Source organism: Molossus molossus, unplaced genomic scaffold, assembly GCF_014108415.1.
Source record: "Molossus molossus isolate mMolMol1 unplaced genomic scaffold, mMolMol1.p scaffold_m16_p_12, whole genome shotgun sequence".
Classification (NCBI taxonomy): Eukaryota; Metazoa; Chordata; class Mammalia; order Chiroptera; family Molossidae; genus Molossus; species Molossus molossus.
The window spans coordinates 61,706,723-61,727,341 of NW_023425347.1; the positions used below are offsets into that span (position 1 = coordinate 61,706,723).

Consider the following 20,619-nt stretch of genomic DNA (forward strand, 5'->3'; position numbering starts at 1 on the left):
GGTGCCATACATAGTTATTACAACATCAGTGGCTGAATTTCCTATGCTGTACTCTGCATCCCCATGACTATTCTGTGGCTACCAATCTGTCTTTCTCAACCCCTTCACCTTTCTCACCCAGACCCCATCAGTAAATGAGTGGATGAGAAAGCTGTGGTACATATGCACAATGTAGAGAGCACCTTTCAAAATAATAGACCCTTCGATATAAGAGGTTTCTGAATTCAGACTTGGTTGTAGTTGGGAGGACTTCTGTTGTACCCTGTGGGGGGCTGGGGGGAAAGGGGTTGTAGACCAGTGGAGAACTGGGTTCTGGTTCTGGCTCTGTCACCAGCCACCTTTGGCTGAGTGGTAGTGGGCAAGGTACTTGCCTTCTCAGAGACTCAGTTCCCCCGATGACAAAATTGGGGAACAATTTCTCCCTCAGTCACATGTTGGCATGAAAATGAAACAAGCTCACATGGAGAAAGCACAGAATAGGCTTCCTCTGGGTCACACACTGAGTCCACCATGTGTGGACTTGGGATCTTAGTACAGGTGCTACTGACTCGGCCATTATCGCACCGTGTCCGATTCCTTTCCTCCTCCGGCCGCAGTTCACTCACCTGTAAAATGGGTCGATGAGACTGAGGCGCCTCTCAGGCAATGCCCCTTTCTGCCCGTTGCCTCAGCAAAGGCCTGAGATTCTTTAGAGGAGCATGTTGGCTTGCTTTACGGGGCAACGGGACCCCGAGGAACGGTGTGTCTGTGTGTGGTTTTGGTAACACGCTGAGTGCTGACTGTGGGCCACTCTGTGAACGAGGATTCATATGCAGTATCGTAGTATCCCTCATCACAGCCCTATGTGGCCCGAACCGTCGTGTCCACATTACAGAGGAGAGAAACCCGCGAAGTCACCGAGCGACGAGAGGCATCCTTGTCTCTCTGACTTCTGTGCATGAAGAGATTAATCCTGAGTCCCTTTCAGTTCAGAATATGCTGATGCCCAGTTGCACAATCAGATCTGTACACATTTCAAGTCACTATCTAGAAATCACACTTGTGTGACCGTTCTGACCTCCGGACCTTCCTGTCCACCCCTCGTTAACAGGAAGGTTATTGCAAAGATCTCGGGTCGCTGTTTTCCCCTTTCGCAGTGGCCAGGCTAGGCCTCAGTTGGCTTAACACGAGATAAACTCTTGGGCCTGAAGGGGTGGCTGGGCTTTTCGGGAGCTGTTTCTAGGAGCCTCGTATTTTAAGGGCCTCCCGTGTTCCATCACTGTTTTACCCCGCAGCTTGGCCCAGCTTGGACTCGGATTTCATGCCATCTGTTTTCTGGAATGAGGTCAAGGGACCTGGGTCCTAATCCTTTAAGTATTTTATGACCTCGAGCGAGTACATAACTTTTGTATGTCAATTTCCTGAGCTGTCAACTAGGGGCGGGATAGTGTCTGCTTCTAGAAGTGACGGGAAGATGTGAAGCAGACGGGCGGCACTTGGGACCTCACGGTTTCCGGGTAAATGTCCGTTCCGTCCCCAGCACCTGCTGCTGCCCGGGGAGTCTGAGGAGGACAGTGAGCGGGCAGAGAGCTTGGCTCCCTCACCCTGTCTGGTCAGGGAGCCCAGCAGAAGGCTGCGGCCGCTCCCGACTTCGCACTGTAACTGCAGCCTGAGGGAGACGGAGGCCCTTGAGCAAACGTAGCCTCTCTTGGGGGTTCATCAGCCTCATTTTCCAAACAGTATTAATACGAGTAATTGCCCTTCCCTTGGCACGCCTAGGAAAAGGTAGCAGGTGCCCCTTCAAACCACACGGAGCCTCGCGGTTGAAAAGCGGTTTTACACCTCACTCAGTTTCGACCCTTCGGTTCCTTCGGTGAGATCAGAACAGCTGGGATGACCGTCATCGTGACTGTCACAAGGACTGTCATTCTCAGTGTGAGAAAGTCACGTGCTCCCATGTAAGTGCCGGGTCCCAGGCCAGAGCCTGTGATTCTAAACTGAGTTCTTTCGCTTCTTAGTAAGCCGCGTGCGTGCGTGACATCGCAGCATCCTCTGCGGAATTCCCAGTCGTGCTCACGCAGAAGTCATCTTCAGTCACCCGCGCTGTGCCAAGTTTCAGTATTTTAAAATGAGAAGTCTCTGGTCCCATGTCACACAGGCCTCAGACTGCCTCTCCACGCTAGTAATGTGTTGCCGAACTGAAAGTGTCTCTGTATGTAGAGTACTGAAGAGGCAGTTCTTAGAGTCATTTCACATCTGTTAACTTGTTCATTTAAAAAGTAATTTGAGCCCTGTGCTTCTTCGTCCCATGGACTGAGAGGTCCTGGTTCGATTCCCAGTCAGGGCACAGGCCCGGGTTGCAGGCTCGATCCCTGGTGGGGGTTGTGCAGGAGGCAGCCAATTGATATTTCTCTTTCACATCGATGTTTCTCTCTCTAAAAAATGAATAAAAACACATTTAAAAATTAAATAAAATCATAATTCTGTATCGAGCACTTAGCGAGTGCTGGGTCCATGGGGATGTAATAGTGACCACGGCATGGTCCCCACCCTCCAGGACTTATAGGCAACCCCTTGGATGCTCACAACACCAGGTGAGGAAACTGAGCTCGGAGAACCAGTGACTCCTGAGGTCACAGCCTGTGGCAGAGCAGAATTAGGAACCAGATCTCCCGCGTCCTCTACATCCAGAGCTGCTTTCCTGTACAGCATCGCACCACTGAACTGGTCCTCATCCCTCAGCACCGCTGCCAGTGCCCTGCCCTCAGCACACACGTGGTCAGAGCTTGAGGCTTCGACGCTTCGTGTTCAAGCGGCATTTACAGTGGGAGAGCAAGGATAGGAGATGTGCCCTGGCCTCTGCGAGCTGGCAGAGCGGGGGAGGGGGGCGGGGGAGGACCAGGCAGCTGCCCTGCAGTCTCACAAGTCCTGCATAGGTGGTCCCCTCCACTGTAGCAGCCTGGTTTCTCTTCCAGCTCCCCAGCAGGACAACAGCTCTGGGCAGTCAGGGGCCACATCCTTCTGGTTTTCCCTCATGGTTCCAGGCAAAGCGTGGTGCGTGACACAGTTGGTACCTGGCAACTTTTATGTTTTAATGAAAGGGCGCACCAGAGGCTACAGGAGTACCGAGAAGGGCTCAAACTCAGACCGGACAGTCAGGCAAGGCTCCCGAGATGTCCCGACGGAGATAAATCTTAAAGGACAAACAGGCACATTAATATCTCACCCATGGGAGAGCCGAGCAGAAAAGCCTTCTTCAATTATGCAAGTTTGGGTTCACCCATCCCACCGCCTTCCCTCCGTTTGCAGGGATCATGGAGTCGGAGTTGGTTCGGTTTTCCCACACTGAGCAGTGAAATACAGGGGACGGACACGCTGTCCGTGTAGCTCAGGAAAGGGCGAGAGAGGAGACGTAAAGTGAGGCCTGGTGATTTATCGGACTAACCAGGACGCTGGGCTTCTTCGAGGATTCCTTTCAGACGAAGCCCAGGTATCAGAGCAGAGAAACCGCGTTCTTCATTGGCTCCCTGAAACCAGGTTTGCAAGAGCAGCTCTGGGGTGCATCTTTGCACGTGCTCACACACAGCCTCGTTTTCCACAAGAATGTGCACGGGCTGCTGGGAGTGTGGAATGTGATGTCAGAGAAAAAGAAGCCCCCGGCGGGACCGGCGGGAACAGGGGCCAGATACCGCTCTCCGTGTAGTATGGGAGCTAAGGGGCAACCTGCCCGGCCTCCAGCTCCTGCTCCCCTGCTCAGCCCCTGCACACCCTCTCTGGACACAGGGACAATTGTCATCCTTGCCTGATTGTCCGGTCCTGGGGCGTACATGGGAATGGACATAAACACATGTTTAGAATAGTTACCTGCACACAGAAGAGGCCTCATCGATGATAGCGCACACTGTTAGTAGTAAACATTTGTTTGGTAGCCAGAAAGAGCTGGGTTTGGGCACATTTCCAGACCATCTCTGAGTCTCACTTTCTACTATTTAAAGTAGAGGATATAATACCCACTTCTTAGGGTTAGTGTAAGGATTTTAAGTTAAATGGGAGCAAAAACGACAAACTCAAGGAATAAGCACGCATTCTTACTTTTCTAAGGATGTTGTGATTACCTGGCCCGAGCCTGAAAGGTATTTTTTTCCTCACCATTTCTCACATTCCTCTGTGAAACATTGGCCCAGCAGACACGCACTGAATGCCCACTGGGTGTTAGGCACTGTGCCGGCCCCTCAGGAACTCCCTGGCTGATGACAGTCATGTTATCACACCATTGAAACTGCTGCTGGCTGGTCCCTCCGGTGGAGGTGAGAGCTAAGCCCTGCTAGGTGCTGGGATGACAGTTCATGATTACTTTCAATCTGGAACATTTCAGTACAAAACCCTTGATTGACAACTGGGAACAGTATTCACCGTATCCACTGTTGTTAGTATAATAAAGAGTATGTGTGTGTGTGTGTATAATGTGTTAATGATAAAAGAAGCTATCATTTTAACATTTTACAGTCTTATGGTGCCTAATTGTGTTTGATTATTGACTGTCTATTTTCTCATTTGATCCGCACAATTCTCTGAGTGAGAAGCAGAGCCCACAGCACCTGTTTTATAAGATTGTAGCTCAGAGGAGCTAAGTGACCAGCTTAGGGTGTGACAGTCACCATGGGGCCCAACCAGACCGGATGGCTGAGTAAGAGAAAAGAGGGAGAGAAGATACAGATGTGTGTGTGTGTGTGTGTGTGTGTGTGTTTTAAATAAGGTAGTTTTTTTGTTTTGTTACTTTTCTGGAGTGTAGGCTCATGCTCTTCATGCCCTTTCTGGGTCCTTGTCTTGAACAAAAGCCTCTGGTGATTACCCGTGCTTGCGCAGGACCCCAGCAGCAGCGGTGCTCTGTGCTAGGACCTTGATACCTGCTACACCTCAGATAGCTTGGCTCTCAGCCCTAGGGTGGAACAGTGTAAGCTGAGCTGCAAACTGTTTTAAATACTCGCTTAGAGCAACTCCGAGAACCTCGCTGGGCCTCGGTTTTGTCTTCGATGAAATGGGGATGGTTTTCACATGGTGGCTGACGTCTTTGCAGCTTCCTGTTCTGTGATTCTGGGGGGCCCCGAAGGCAGAGACGCCCTGCAGATCTGTTAACTGGTTCACACACCCAGCTCCTTATCCAGGGTCCCCGAGAGGCCCCGGCTGCTTCCACAGCCCCTGCAGGGCCCGGGGACCTCAGGGCAGCTCTCACACTTAGCCAGCTTGGAGTTCCGTTCTGGTTGCTTTGTTCTTTCAAAATGGAACACCAGAGTGTTCTGACTGTGTCGAATTTGATTTTTCCATAGGTTCCCACCAGCCAAAAGAAGGAAGGTGTTTATGATGTGCCAAAAAGTCAACCTGTAAGTGTAAGTATGCCTCCTTTCTACTGCCAGGTCGCGTGACCTGGAGTCGTAGGCCGACACCCCGAGGAAAGGAACCCCTCTTCTGGGGAAGGGTCGCACCCCACATGGCCTGCTGGCACTCCTCGGGGGTCAGCCGGAAGGAAGCGTGAGGGTGGACGGGTGGGGCGAGGAAGGGGTGCCGATTCGTGTGGAGGTCCGGCTCCGTGTGCTGGAGTGAGATGGACTGTGCCCACCACCGTGTCCAAGGGACGCGAGCTTTCGGGTGTCCATGGCAAAGTCTCCAGCCGTGGTCAAGCAGGGGGCAGTGTCTGTTCTGGGAAGATCTTCAGCCACCCAGCTTCAAAGTGACAGTTTCAGAGGGCCTGTGGGAAAAGGACTAGTCGGGCCCCCTGGAGTGTACAAGGGTCCAGCCAGTGGGCAGAGGCTGGATCAGGCCATGCGTAGCCGGCTTGCGGAGGACCGCTGTGTCGGACCCCGCAGGCCCGTGGTGGCTCCAACCGGCTGTGCCCACCGAGTCCTGCAGGCCCCTGCTGGTGCGGACGGCTCTTCCCTGAATGATTTCGACTCGTGTGAAAGTCTAGAAGCAGCAGGTAAAGATCACGGGTTCTGGTGGAGAGGCAGACGGAGGCAGTGGGAACGTCAGCTCCTGCTCTGACCACCGGTGGGACGTCTGACAGCTTCCCCTGACCTTCGAGCCTCCGTGTTCTCATCCACCAAAGGGTACTGACTCCAACTTGCAAGGCTATTTTGAGGAGAAAATAGCGTATGTATTGGGAAGTTGCCTAAACCTCTCAGAAGTACTTTAAATAGCTCACCTCTTCCCCTGGCTGGGTCTTCCTGTCCCCTAGACTCCCTCCTGTAGACCTGTCTCCCTGGAGGACTCGCCAGGGCACCTCTGCTCCAAACATCCCTGCCGTGGTCCCTCGGCTGGGCTCCTCCGCTCTGTAGCCGAAAGGGCAAACGCAAGTCAAGCCTGTGACGCAGGGAGTCCGGGGAACTCCAGCTGCCTGTTGCTCTACCCACTGCTCAGTGTCTTCTTCCTTGGGTCCTGCCTTCACAGGGCCCTGGGGAGGGCGTTGGCTGTCTTTGGGGAAACCCTCAAACAAATGGCCTGATCTTCAGAGTCAGATCCGGGTGTGCTCTCATCCTGGCCACCAATGGGTCCCCGAGCAGCGGTCCCTACCTCTAGGCCTTGGTGTTGTCAGCTGTCAAAGTCAGGCCTACTTTGTAGCGTAGTTTGGAGGATTAAAGAAGACATTCACGTAAGACCCTGAATGGGGGCTACGGGTTAGATGAAATGAGAGCATTTCCATTTGGTGCTGGTACAAGCAACGCACCAGCAAACAGTTCTCGTTGGGCTGGGATTGCCAAGTGTCCTAGGTGACTACGTCTCTCCTCCGGGAAGCCCTCCCCACCCCTCTGTAATCAGCCCCGCAGGGATCCTCTGACTCCTCTTTGCCATGGTCACAATGGACTGTTGTTCTCTCTCAATGTATCCACGTGAGCCACTGGTCTTGGGTTCCTTAAAAGTCTTGGCTTTGGGGTCAATGCTGGTACCTGCCCAAGTGTTTCTGTGTTCGGACTGAATGAGCTCAGGTGTGTGAATCAACCCAGTGCTTGTGCAGAGGGAGAGCCCATAGCTGGGGGCTGTCATGATGCTTTGTGTTTCTTCTACTTGTCCGTGGGCTCCTTGAGTATAGGAACAACTTTTAATCGTCCCTGTTTCTAAAGTAACTCTTCTTGGGGTTTCTGATCTCAGATTTTGATGGTAGACTCTTCCTCACCTCAACAAACCATGTGCACGTGTAGATTTTTGTAGACCTTGAAGCCGGTGGGATCCCTCAGTATCAACCCCAGAGCCTCTCTGCAGCCTCAGGCGTTGGCTTGTCTTCACTCTCCCGAGGACAGAGCCTCAGTAGGGCAGCACATTTGGGGATTCCAGAGTGTTAGCACGGCAGAAGTTAGAATCATCATGTTTCTTACTGGTCTCGCCTAGCTCAGTGCATCAAGGTAGGGGAGCACAGTTTTGTTTCGATCAGCTGGCCCCAGGTCCAGACTGAAAGCCCATTCCATCTCTCCTCTCCTCCCTCACAGTCACTCGTCCCGGCCCTTGCCTTGCCCCTCCTGGCCCTTGCCACACCCCTTCTGGCCCCATGACCTTAGGATGCTCCGCTGCACTGGCCCCGCTCAGGTTCTGCTCTCACACGTAACACGGTAGGATGCTGTTGTTTGCTTATTTTCATGTGGGCCTTTAGTGTCCCCTCCTCCGAACAGCTTTGTTCTTAGGGTCATGCTGTGCTCCCCTCCACCTTTTCCTAGAGACTCTGAGCCAAGATCAGGATTAATCCCAGTCACTCCCGGAAATACACGCTTCAGGTCTGTTTTTATGGCTGTATCTCCAAAATCCAATGGCAGTAATACTTGCTGGCAGGAAATATTCAATGGCTGGAGAGACAGGGAGGTTTCAAGCAAGAGGGTATACTTTGGGCAAAGCGCTGAAGAGGACCGGGATCGGAATAGGCAGAGAGAAAGAGTGTCTTCTAGGCAAATCACTGAGGTCCCCCTGGCTCCTGAGTCCATGCTTGGTAGCACTCAGTGGATTAATTTATCATCAATGTCCATCTCAGAGAAACGAGGACACACAGGTGGTCTTCCTTTGTGCCAGCTGATAATGCTGGTCGTGTTCTTTGGACCAGTAGCCTGCCTCTTTGGGTGCGTCAGAAATGTACATTCCTGAGTGGAGAGCAAGGTGCGTGCTAGGCACCCCATAATTGCATTCATTACTCAGTGCTTTCTGCACTATTAGCCTTCGAGCGTGTCCAGTTCCACCGTGGGTGTTTGGGTGGGCGGTGCAGACAGGCTGCGAAGCACCCGTTTGAGACCCACAACACTGAGCTTAGCTGAAACTTCCTGTGGGGGTCAACTGTTTCAATGACATAGACCTAAGCCTTGGTATGGTTCATGTCATTTTTCACATGAGAAACTCTTGGTGATTTTTTTTCTCTCCTCCCCTCGGGTCCCCTCCCAATATTCTTATGGCTGAAAACTATTTTTTTATCCTTCACCTCATAATTGCCCAGTTTAAAAGTCTTTTATGTAGTTATGTTAGGCATAAAAGACTTTCTAATTATCAGTAATAACTTTTGGGGGCCTTCAAAAGAGAGATTCTTAAAACCTTGGCATAGTTGTAAATAAAGGGCACAGGTTGTCAAATTGATAAGTTGGACTTGACATTAATTCCCTTCTGATGAAACATGGATTCAGTAATTGAAAGGAATGATCAGACCCCCCGAGAGTCTTTCCCCGCACACTGGGTGTGATCTTTGTCAATCACGTTGACTTTCTGGGTCTCATTTTCCTGAATGAAAATGGTGACCATCTTCTTCCAACATCTCGGGGCTCCAGTGAGACCCACAAGGCTGTGTGGAAGCATCTCCTGGGCCGGTGAGGGCTGTTCTCCTGGACCCCAGGCAAGGGCCTCCACTTGGCTTATGGAATGTCCTATGATTAGGAGAAAGGCCCAAGTTTTGTAACAATTGAGGACAAATCTGGGCTCAAGAGCAGAGAGAAACTTCAGACTATCCGGGCTGATTTTCAGAGGAAAGTGCGGCCTCTCAGAGGAGTGAGGTCTCTGTCCCTAGGAGTATTCAAGCTGCAGGAAATGGCTCGATAAGGGATTCCTATGTCGTGGACCTCGGAATGATGTCTCTGCTGTCATTCCGTGTGCTCCCATGTTCATTATGTCTAGTGTTTAGTTACCTCGCCACGGTCCTGCTCCCAGTGTCTCAGCCGCATACCCGCGAGGCCCCGTGTCTACTGCCACCATCATCACCTTGGACTTAAAGTCACCCACTCTGAGGTGCGCAGCAGTGAGTTGTGGCATTGCCCTGGGAAGTGGTCCTCTGGAAAGAATGGAAAGAAGTTCAGCAAGCATAATAACCAAGTCATCTCACTGGGCAAGCGTTGGGCATAGTGTAGCTGCCTGGAAAATCTGTTTCTCCTTTGTTACCTTCTGGAGAGCTTGGAATCGGGGCTGAATTTCTTCCCACTGTGTTCTGAAAAGGAGCCACCCTGGGAGAATAGAAATAGAAATCCTGATCAGATGTGAAGCCCAGGCCTTCAGTGCCTTTATGTCCTGAGTCCAAAGCTGACTTAACTGTGGAAGAAGCAGGTAGACTTCATTGAGCGTCTGCTCTGTGCCATGGACCGCCTAGGTCCTGGTCTTGGCTTATCTCTCGGTAACGACAATCCTGGGAGGTAGGTGTCATTTACATGAGGAAACAGAGGCTTCCTGAGGTCACATAACTCACCCATGATCACAAAGCTGGTAAGTGGCAGAGCCAGAATTTATACCCACGTTTGTTCTGACTCAGTTTCCGCTAAAACACGCTGCCTTTAAGATGAAAGAAAATGCAGACCCTTCATCTCCCTGTCACCCTAATCAGAATCCATACTTAGGCCTCAGCTCCCCTTACCCATTACTCATTGTTCGTGAGTCTTTGTAGCAGCCCAGGCCTCAGGAGGCTCAGCCCTCAGTCGCTGGCTGTGAGCACCTCTCCCCTCCTTCAGATGGAGCTCCAGGAGTCAGCCCATGTCCAACTCATTCCTGAACTCTCTCCCTGCCTGGCACACTGCTGCCATCACCCATCACCCCAATACTGAACAAGCGTTTGTGAATTCCAAAGAGCAAGGCTCAGTGCAAGCTGCACATCTCCGAAGACCAGGAAGCTTCTCGCGCAGCCATGTCTGTCTCCTACACACCAGACGCCTGTGTTTCTTTGTGCGACCCTGTTCCCCCAACAATCAGTATCCAGTTGGTTTTTCTTGCCCTAAATTTAATTCTGTTTTCCAGCTGCGGATGTAGGGAGACCCAATTATTAACGTGAAGCATTTCTCTGGACAACTGTTCCCACCCCTCCCCGTCGTCCATGGCAAATACATTTTCATTCACAAGTCAGCACTCGGTTTTTCCTGCAGTTTGAAATCTGGATCAAGATGTCACATCATTGGATTAAATCTAGTCTGAACATTTGTCAGTTTCACTTCCTCATTAAGCACCACATTGTAGAGAAGTTATAATTATTGCAACCGCAGTGAATCCAAGCTTACATATCCTGGCAAATGAGACAGGATTTTGAGGTTTTGAGGTTTCGTAAGTGGGCTTTCTTTTAGCTGTATTTACAAAGTGTCCTGAGTGTGCTGTCCCATTACCCGTGGGTACTGGGGCCACAGAGGGAGCTGTCCGGGGACCAGGACCTTGGAGAGACGGGCTGTCTGGCGGGAACTAAAACCACGGAGGCGACTCAACCACTGCCCGAGTACTGCCGAAGGAGAGCCGGAGAGAAACCCACCACTGCGCCCTTCCGCCCACCATTCAGCTCCGGACCTAAACGGAAGCATGTTGGCAAGAGATCCTAGGCAATGTAGTTCTCGGGGATCAGCCCTGTCATGCAGAGAGACGGCAAGAAAGGGTCCGAGGGCAAAGAGATCAAGGGGTGGACAAGTGAGGACCACCGTGGGTCTGGACTGAGGGTGGGGCTCTGCAGAGAGAGACAGAGAGAGAGAAGTAAATTTGAGGGGATGACCCTCAAATTTGAGTAAATTTGAGGGGATGACCCTCAAATTTGAGTAAATTTGAGGGTTTATCTGGGAACATCTTGCTGGCGCGGGGGGAGTGACCAACGTGAGGTCCAAGCTACCTCCGAGGAGGCGAGCTTCGGGTGGTCAGGTGCTAGGCAGTGGACTGACCCCGGCTCCTCTCCTGCTGCGCTGCATTTGCATACCTGCCGCTGTGCGTCCCCGGCTCCTGAGAGTGCATGCGTCCACCTTTCCACCCGCTGTCTCCAGGGTCTTACCACAGATGGTCCGGACCCCTTTCATCTCTGTTCTCAGCCCCGGACCCCCTTTGGGCGATGTCATGTCATCACTTTACACGGCGTCTGGCTCTCTCTCGCACGGTGGGACACCGAGCTGTCACGAAGGGGATCGAACAGAGCTGTGGATGGCTCATGGTGAAAGCTCCTGAAACCTGTTTCCCGCACATGCTCATGTGGAGGGGGCAGAGTTCACACGGCGGGCGCCTGCTCTGCCGCTGGCTCAGCCGCGTGTTGGCGAAATTCACGTCGGGAGAAAAACAACGATGGCTCAGATCCTCTGCAGAAACACCTACCCGGGGTCTCCTGGAGGGAGTCACACCTTTCAGAAATCCCAGGAACCTTGATTCAAAGGAAGCGAGCCCGGGAGCCTTCTATACAAACGGAGGGAAGGAGCGGTGTGGTAGAAGCCGGGTTGACGCCTGCACAAGCCTCCCCGGCCCACTCTGAAGGACAGAAGTTCCTGGCGGGGAGGAGACATGGGGGAGGGGGGTGGTGTGGAACCACTGTTCACTGCATGGGTGGGAGGAGCTCAGGCGGGGAGACCCTTGACATGACTACTCCCGCCAGAGGCCTCGTGGTCCTGGGACTGAGTTCGTGAACCCAGGAGGCGAGCCCACTCTTTGGAGGCGCTAAGTCCGCAGGCGGAGCATGCCGTTGAGGTCCGCTGGAGCTGTACGCGTCTCAGCCATACGACTCCGGGGAAGGTGCTTTATCTTTCGGATTCCGCTTCGTGACCAGTTAACACACGGACACCTACCTCCCCGGGTCTTGTGAGGATTAAATAGCAGATAGGACTCCTGTTGCGTTTGGCACAGAATAAGTGCTCGGTACTTGGTGGGCAACGTGGTATTGAAGTTAAAAGTGTGGACCTTGTAGCCAGACTCCTTGGGCTTGAAATTTTTCTCTCTCAAATACCAGCTGTGTACACTTGGATGGGTGATTGAAACTTCTCTGTGCCTGGGTGTGTTCACGCGCAAAGTGAGGACAATGACTACGATACCTACTCTCAGAGTTCTGAGGACTTGGATAACGTATTATATAGGGTGGGGCAAAAGTAGGCTCACCGTTGTCGATACGGAAAATAATACCATACTTAATAAATAATAAGACAAAAATAAACTGCGTTTTGCATACTCACAACTGTGACCTACTTTGACCCACACTGTGTGTCACCTGACAGCACCAGACATATAGTGAGTACTCAGTGCATGTCAGCCATGGTTACTTTTATGAGTTCTTATGTGGACAAAGGACTGTATCAAGTGTGGGGAAGTCCTGGCCCAGGCACTAGTTGCTTTTAGTCCACTGGGAGGAGGAAGACGGGTGGAGAGGAAGGGGCTGGACTGCCTTCAGCTCTCCATGCCCTCCGTGCCCAAGCCGTAATGGCAACAACATCAAGTTTAACTCAGGAGCCTGGGATGGGCTGAACCTGCAGGGGGTGCCTTGCTATGGGGTAGGGGTAACACACAATTGTAGCTACCAAGTGTTGAGGACCCAATCAAGGGACTGAGCTAGGCACTCGATTCATGAGACTGTCCCACACAACCACGAGACGTAGGTCCCTGCTGTACTGCAAAGGATATGGAAGACCAGAGAAGTTAAATCACTTAGCGCAGTTAGAAGAGGCCTCACTGAGAATGTAATCCAGCCGTCTCTGACCCTAAAACTAGGGTGACCTAGTTTATCATCCAGACGGGGCTGCTTTTGAAAGTGAAAGGCGGTTCCCTACTAACAACTAGAGCAGGCACCAGGCATGAACAGGGTGGAAGGCCACCCTACCCAAAGCTCCTGGGTGCTCTTCATGCTGGCCAAGCTGTCTCGAGACCAGAACACGGTGAGATTTCAAGCAGAAGGCAGGAAGTGTCTGTCTGTCTTGATGCTCAAACTCGTTGCCAGTAGTGCCACCTGTGCCAAAGCAGGCGCGGTCCTGCCCCAAGATGCAGGAGCACTGATGCACGCTTGCTCCTTCAAGGGCACCGGTCAGGTTTCTGGAAGATCTGGTGCATGGTAAGAAAATGTGAGTCCGAGGTATGTGTTAACTGCTGCTGCTATGAGTGTATCATAATTCCTCTAATACAGATCATGAATATTCACAGAACCTTAACTACAGCATCTCTAATGAGCAGAGTTATAATATGCACTTTCCCCATAAATATTCCTGGATGCTGACACTCATTCTCTCTTGGTACAGTAATTCCGTTTTCTGCATAAATCGTCATGTTGAGGCTCTTTCTTCCTCCCTAACTGCCGTTATTAGTGGTTGCAGAAGAGTAATGAACAGACTCTAGTAAAAAAAAGGAGAAAGAGATAAATGAATGATTGTGGAGAATCACACACACACACACACACACACACACACACACATACATACATATATGACAGTCCCAACCCAAACCACATAAAACCTTGTGTTTGCAATGACTTGAGCCCAGGAATGAACATTTGTTGAGCAGTTAGGGGGCCAGGGATGCAGCTGGGCAAGCTGTATCCAGCTCAGTGACTCCCCATCACTGAGTTGCCTCGGAGTCATTTGTGACGCTTTTCCAAGCACAGCTTCTTGGGGCCCACTCCCATAAACCTGCTTTTGTAAGGTTTCGGGTCTTCATCTATAAAGGGGGATTTATTGAGCTCTCCCGCTGAATTCTGATGCTTGACTAAGTTGATCTGGTCTCATTAACATGACAAGCATTATTTTTTTCATGTTGTGGAGGAGAAGATTGAGGTTGATATGCTAAGGGGAGAGGAAAGGAAAGTCTGGTCATGGGGTGAATGCTTATCTCTCTACTTCTGCATAAAGAATGGCCCTCGTCAAGGTGACGCTCACTCCCTCCATCCCTCCGTCCGTCCGCCACCTCCGCTCTCGGGCCTGGCGTAGGGCCTGTTGGCCTGTCATCATGTTCTCTCCAGCAGCTTGGCAGCTGTCCTGGTCTCCGGGATCCTCCCTCTTTCCTGCTGTTCCTGGCTGTCAGCTCAGTACTCTCTGCTTCCCCCCACCCCCCTTTCCTGTATTTTTAGCCTCGTAGTCTTGTTTCTTTGGCTACTTCTATGTTGTTGTTGCTTTGTCGCCTCGGAAGTTCTGGCCCCCTTACCCAGGGAAAGCAGGCTCGGTGTGGTCTGCTGAGACCCTCTGAGAGGACCCTGTGGACTGTGGCAGGCAGGCTCCAGAACTGCCCCCGGGGTTCTCCTTCCAGAACCCCCACCTCTCGCCCTGGTCTTCAAAGGCAGGTTATCTGACGTCCTTTGTTCTCCCAGAAGCACTGAAGCAAGCTGGTTCAGAGCAGGTACCCCACTGTGGGGAAAATCCTAGCTCTACCATTTACCACCTGTGTGGCCTGGGCAACTTAATTAACCCTTAGGTGCCTGAGTCTCTGCCTCTGAAAGCAAGGATTACAGTAACCCCGCCTACATGTGTTGGGCCAATTAAATGGATGAATACGTCAAAGCACATGGGAATCGTGTGTGGTCCATACAGAGGAAATTGCAGCTAAGCACTAGCTGTTGTTATCCTGCAGGATGCTTGCCTGGCCAAGAAGGGATGAGGTTTTAATATTACTGTTTGACCCCATCCTTCCCCTTCAGACCAGAATGGCTGCCTGGGATACATTCTAGAGATAGAATCACCATTTCTTAATGAATGCTAGGATGTCAGGGTGTGAGAAAGGGAAGGATCAAAGGTAATAGGTATATTTGGGGGGCTTTATGGACCTCCCAAAACTAGAAATAATGTTCTCAAACCACTTGTGCCCTGGCCAAGGAGATACGGACTACTTAAAATGAAAAGGGTCTTTCGTAGAAGAGATGGGGCAAGCGTGTGGGTAGAGAGATCGCTGCTTGAGGAGTCTGTGCAGGTTCTTACCGAATCTTAGCTGTGTGACCTTCAAATATCGGGTGTCCACCACCAGAGAACAGTAGGGAAAGAAGCCAGACACCAGAGCACTATTGTCAAAACAGGAGTTCCCTTGTCCCTGTAGTAGTACGCACAAAGTGTCACTTTCGTTTTAATTTTACATTTTCTGCCATAATGAAAGTCTCCTATAACCAATGTCTGGTCACTTAGGCATTGCTCTGTTCAAGCAGCCGTCCCTTCATCCATTCCACAAATCCTGTCTGGGGTCTGATGTACGTGAGGCACTGTGCTAGCCCCTGGTGCCATACACATCAGACCAGGTCTCGTCAGTTGCCCAGCTCACATTCTGTGGGGTAGGGCTGCCAACAAACAGGTAAATAGACAAACAGAGCGTGAGTGCTAGCCACAAAACCACACAGGGTAATGTGGCCAGAGCTGGGGGCTGCTGCTCTATTTAGGTAACTAGACAGAGGAGGTGAGGTCTCCCTAAGGAGATGCCACCTCGGCCGAGGTCTGAATCATGAGGAGACACCGGTCAGATGAAGAATGGGACAGGAACATGGAATGACGAGGGCAAAGGCCTTGGGACAGGGATGTTCTAGTGATCCATGAGCCACAGAGAGAAGCCCAGAGCATGGTGGGAAAGAGGAGACTCAGGGAAGATGAGCTGAGACAGAGGCAGCAGCCGAGCTTGAACAGTCTTGTAGGCAGTGGTAAGGAGTTTAGATTTTATTCCAAGTGTAGAGAAAGACAGTGCAGGGTGTTAAGCAGGGCAGTGAACCTGATCTGCATTATACATATATTTATGGAAGATGCACTGAAGGGGATGAGAATGGAAACAGCAGTCTAGGCAAGAGGGAATGCCACAGAGGAGATGGGGAGAGGAAGACAGAGCTGGAGTGTGTCTGGAGCAGAAGCAGCAGCTAGTGAATGATCGGGTCCCAGGGTGTGGGAGACGGAGAGGTTAAGAGTAGCTTGTACACTGGGGGCTGGAGCATCGTGATGTGAGTCGGTGCCCTGCACAGGCATCAGAAGACAAGGGAAGGATGGGTTTGGGGAGATCAAAGGTTCTTTGGACATGATGAATTTGAGGCTAAATGGTATGGGAGACTATTGCTTCCCCAACTGCTAGCAACTGAGGCAGGGAATTGGAAGATCAGCGATTGGCTGGACTTCGGGTAGCAAGGATGCTCGGATCGACTGCCATGCCGGAGCCCCTGAGGGTCTCACTGACGGACGACTTGAAGAACTCAGGTGGAAGTGCCATCCAGGTATTGGAAGGGCTAGAATAACCCATCTCTTTTCTTGTAACTCTTTTTCTGAGATATCGCCTTAGTATTTCTTTGAAGTTAGAACCAGGACCATTACTGTCATTTCAGAGCCTCATTAGGTAAATGACAGAGTGGATATGACATCTTTTCTGGAGTTTATAATAACACATGCCACATCTCTGTGAGCGAGCATGTGTGCGCGCACACGCGTGCATACATGCGTGCACACACATACATGCTGAGCATTTGAAAACACCATATGGACCACCATCCCCTCCCGTTACTGTCACCAAGTCTCTTTCTGTTCAGTTTTCTGGTCTCTTGTATAAGCACATTTATCTACTCATTTATTCTGTTGTTGTTTTTTTAAATGTATCAATTAAATATAATTTCCTTCTGTGTGCTAGCCACTGGCTATCTAGATGTTAGGAATTTGAAGATGAATAAGATGTAGTTTCCCATCCGAGGGACTTAGAGTCTCTACAGGTTCATAGTCTGTAGTAGAGAAGAGAGAAGGTCATCAGCCATTATAACTGGACGTGTGTGGTGCCCAGAGGGGGCTCGTCGAATTCATCCTGAGGTATGGAGGAAGCTGGGAAGACCAGACTCAAGTCCCAAGGGGTGTCTTCCAGTTCTCGTGATGAGTGAGGATAGGAAGAGCAGCCAGTCACAGGAATAGCTTGCACCAAGGCCTGACGGGGAAGAAATATAGAGGCTTATTAAGGGCCATCTGAGATTATAACACAGAGTTGCAAACTGTTTGTGGGCTGGACAATCGAGCAGAGATGGTTGAGGATACTACTCTTCCAGATTTCCTCTGACTTCAAACCCTCAGGCTGCCTTCCAGTCCAGCTTATTGGTGAACATCATCTCCGCTGATCCTCGGAGCTGGGTGGACTAGCCGCGGCCGTCACTGTCTTACACGCGAGCTGGCTGAGCTTTCCCGGGGTCCTAGGTGTCCTTGTTTAAACTCTGAGTCAGGTTGCCCTGCTCTGTCTTAGTATTGTCTCCTCTCGGTCTATACAGCTGTGCAGGGAATTGTGATTGGGTAGCATAGGAAGGAAAACTAGACTAGGACATGGGAACTAAGAGTTTTATCCTGGTTTTTCCACTAAAATCATCATGATTTTGAAAAAGTTATAGGCCTCCGTTTCTTCATCTGAAAAAAAAAAAGGATTTAGTGGGGTCAGAGCTCTCTACAGTCTATTCTAATTCTACAACTCTGCAATTTGCAAACCATCCAAAATGCCATCAAATAGGTGCCACAGCATCCCCATATTCCTAAAGGATACTTTAGGAATTGTTGACTTCGTGTTTGACCCAAATAAGCAAACATTAATGGAGGTCTTACTGTGTTGAAACACCACGCTAATGAAGCTGTTACCTTAAATCTTATCCAGAGTAATCTTCACACCGTCTTGGGAGATGGATATTTCCCTAATTTGACAACAAAGAAAAACTCAAGAGATGGGTAAACTAGTCACATTCCATTTACTTAGAAACAGAATTCTCAGCCTGGTTGTTTGCAGTGGAGTTGGCTTCAGCCCTGTGAATGGCCTTGCGCCAGTGAACATGGTGCGCACCCTGTGAAAATGCGCAGTGTGGTAGCCATGGCAACGCTCTTCATGCTCTGACCTGGGGGGGTGCCCTCCAGTTTCCCTAACTTACTGTCACGGCTCGGGGAAGGGACAGTCCCCAGCCTCCCCGACACTGGCCCCGCACCTGGCTCGTAGTGGGCACTCAGGAAGAGTGTGCGAAGCATCCGCTGGCTGCCTTGAGCCCTGGGTTCAGGAACGAAGGAGGGAATAAGGGAACAAATGCCCGAGCACGTAGAATCCGATTCCTCCAGAGAAGGAAGGGAAAAACAGTTCGCACGGAACGGCTGTCAGAGCAGCAGGCAGAGCCCTCCTGACTATTTTTTCCTTTGCTGTGACATCTCTCCATTTGTGATGTCCTCTGATTTGCTGCGTGCTCCGCCTGAGCTCCTGCGACTCTCCCTGGATTCCACGCCCGCCGATGCTTCCTGCTACCGCCTGGCTGCCGTCTGGCCTGCAGGAGCAGCCTCTCCAGGGGGACACCAGCACAGAAAGAGCCGGCCCTCTGCGCGCTCCCCCCCCCCGAAGTGTGCGCAGCTCTGCCATCCTCCTGACAGGAGCCGACTTCACGTTCCTGGGGCTCGAACTCACCCGCTGCTCAAAGTGCTGGGCTGACGCCAAATCTTGTTGGGCGTTTAGGAAAAAGCCTTGAGTTTTTGCTACTGTGGAACTAGAATAATAGATTTTTCAGAGAAGAAAGGATAAAGGAAGAGGTATTTAAAAACAAATAATTACAAGCTGTGGGACATCACCCCCTTGGTTTCTAGTTTTCTCTATACATGTATACGGCAGGTGTGTGGGTAGCATCGAGGTTAAAGTAGGAAAGCCACCTCACACCCTGCCGCCCTTCGCCTGACAAAGCAGCTGACGTCCTCCTTGTCAAAGGGCCGGTCTCTGGGCTGAGCTCCTGGGTTGGGTCCGCGATCGAGGGCTTCTCCGGGAAGCTTCTCCAAGTGGGAAAAGCCTGAAGAGAAAGAAGTAGCTCCTGGGCTAGCATGCTGTCTTCTGTGTTTCTTCTTCATTCCATCACGGACCCCGTTTGGGCCGTCACCATGGGAATAGCTATACCATCAGCCGTCATCTCTGTGATCGCTGTCCACTGCCCTCGTGAACACAGCACTGTCACCATCAAATCCTGACACCAGCGCTGCCGCCATCGCAGACTGCCTGCTGCCCTGACCTCTCAAGGTTGGTTTGAGTGCCATGTGTTTCATAGTAAAGACAGTAGTAGCAGTAATCACTGGCATGAATCACTCCGTTACCCTGAGCCCGCACAATATCCTAAAGGCTCTATGCGAATCCTCGCACCAATCGTTTGATCATTGCCTGTCTTCTTTTCCATCTCCCTTGTGTGATATGGGAGCAAGGACTGTGCCTTAGATCGTAGCTCAATAAATCAACGCGGAGTGAGTGAGTGACTACTGCTCACAGTGTTGTGAGCGCCATCACCCCAGACACTGGCATCATCATTTTTCAGGCACGACAGCCATCTCCTTCCCTGTGTCACTGTTGCTGAGATCAAACTCACTTAGCTATTAGTCTTTTTCTGTTTTAATTAATTTTTCTTTGTTGACTTTAGAGAGAGAAGAAGGGAGAGGGAGAGAGATAGAAACATTGATGAGAGAGAACACTGACTGGCCGACCCCCGTATGCTCCCCACCCCACGGGGATTGGGCCCACAACCTGGGCTTGTGCCCCGACTGGGAATCGAACCTGCAACGTCTTGGTGCCTGGGTCGATGCTCAGCCACTGAGCCACACTGGCCGGGCACTTAGCAGTTAGGCCTAGTGTAACTTCAGCAGCCTGCACATGGTGCCACCAACCCAGTCCTTATATATATTTCCCGGAAAAGAATGGATGTGTTTTATTAGCTGTGGTGTGAAAGCATGGCGCATCCATCTGGGTTCTGAAATGGGTGTAAGGGGAGGGGAAGAAGAGCAAAGGAGAGAGGGCATGGGGTTGGGGGAACAGTGGGATGACTCCCCGAACCGCCCGCCTGGCCAGTGGTAAATGTGGGGGAGACGAGTAGGAGCGGGAACCTGCTTGAGCCGATCACCTGCTCTGCGAGGACCACGTGGCACCCTCAGCTGCTCCTCCGGGTGACTTCGCTCCTTCCCGGGACCTGTGTCTCCTTAACTTTAGCGATGGCCTTCCCAGAAGTCGTTCCGCGGCTGTATGCTTCCTTCCTCCCTCGCTCCCAAGTCCTTCATTCTCCCTCACCTTTTTTCTCCCTTCCTCCTTGTCCCTGTCCCTCCCCCCACTTCTGTAATTTTGGAAAGAGAACTGTCATCCATTGAGACTTTACTCTGCCGATTGCTGGGCTAATTCTTTTCTACGCATCGGTCTCCTCACTGCTCCCCCTTGGCGAGCCCCCATCGGAAGCATCATTATTCCTGTTTTGCAGAGGAGGAGAGCCGAGGCCCAGAGTCATGCAGGAATTTAGCCAAGGCAACGCCAGTAATGAAACAACCGTCTGACCTCACAGCTGCGTCCCCCAGAAACATCCAGTCTCTCACGTTCAAGTACCCATTGTTTTCACATGCAAGCAAATTTGCTTTCTTGATATTAGATTCAAGTTGGAAAACTCAAAATCCAGAGTCAGACTCCTGAGCCGCAGCGGTCTCTGCGCGTTCATGTTGGCTTGTTCAGGTCGGCTTGGAGCCCAGA

General features: G+C 51.2%; 1 protein-coding gene across 1 annotated transcript in view; it reads left to right on the forward strand.

The window, feature by feature from the left end:
• DAB1 (DAB adaptor protein 1) overlaps positions 1–20,619 on the forward strand; it is a 274,589-nt gene that overhangs the window by 219,834 nt on the left and 34,136 nt on the right. Inside the window, exon 10 of the mRNA XM_036255869.1 lies at positions 5,307–5,366. Within this exon, the coding sequence (XP_036111762.1) occupies positions 5,307–5,366 (60 nt within the window). The remainder of the gene's footprint in view (positions 1–5,306; positions 5,367–20,619) is intronic.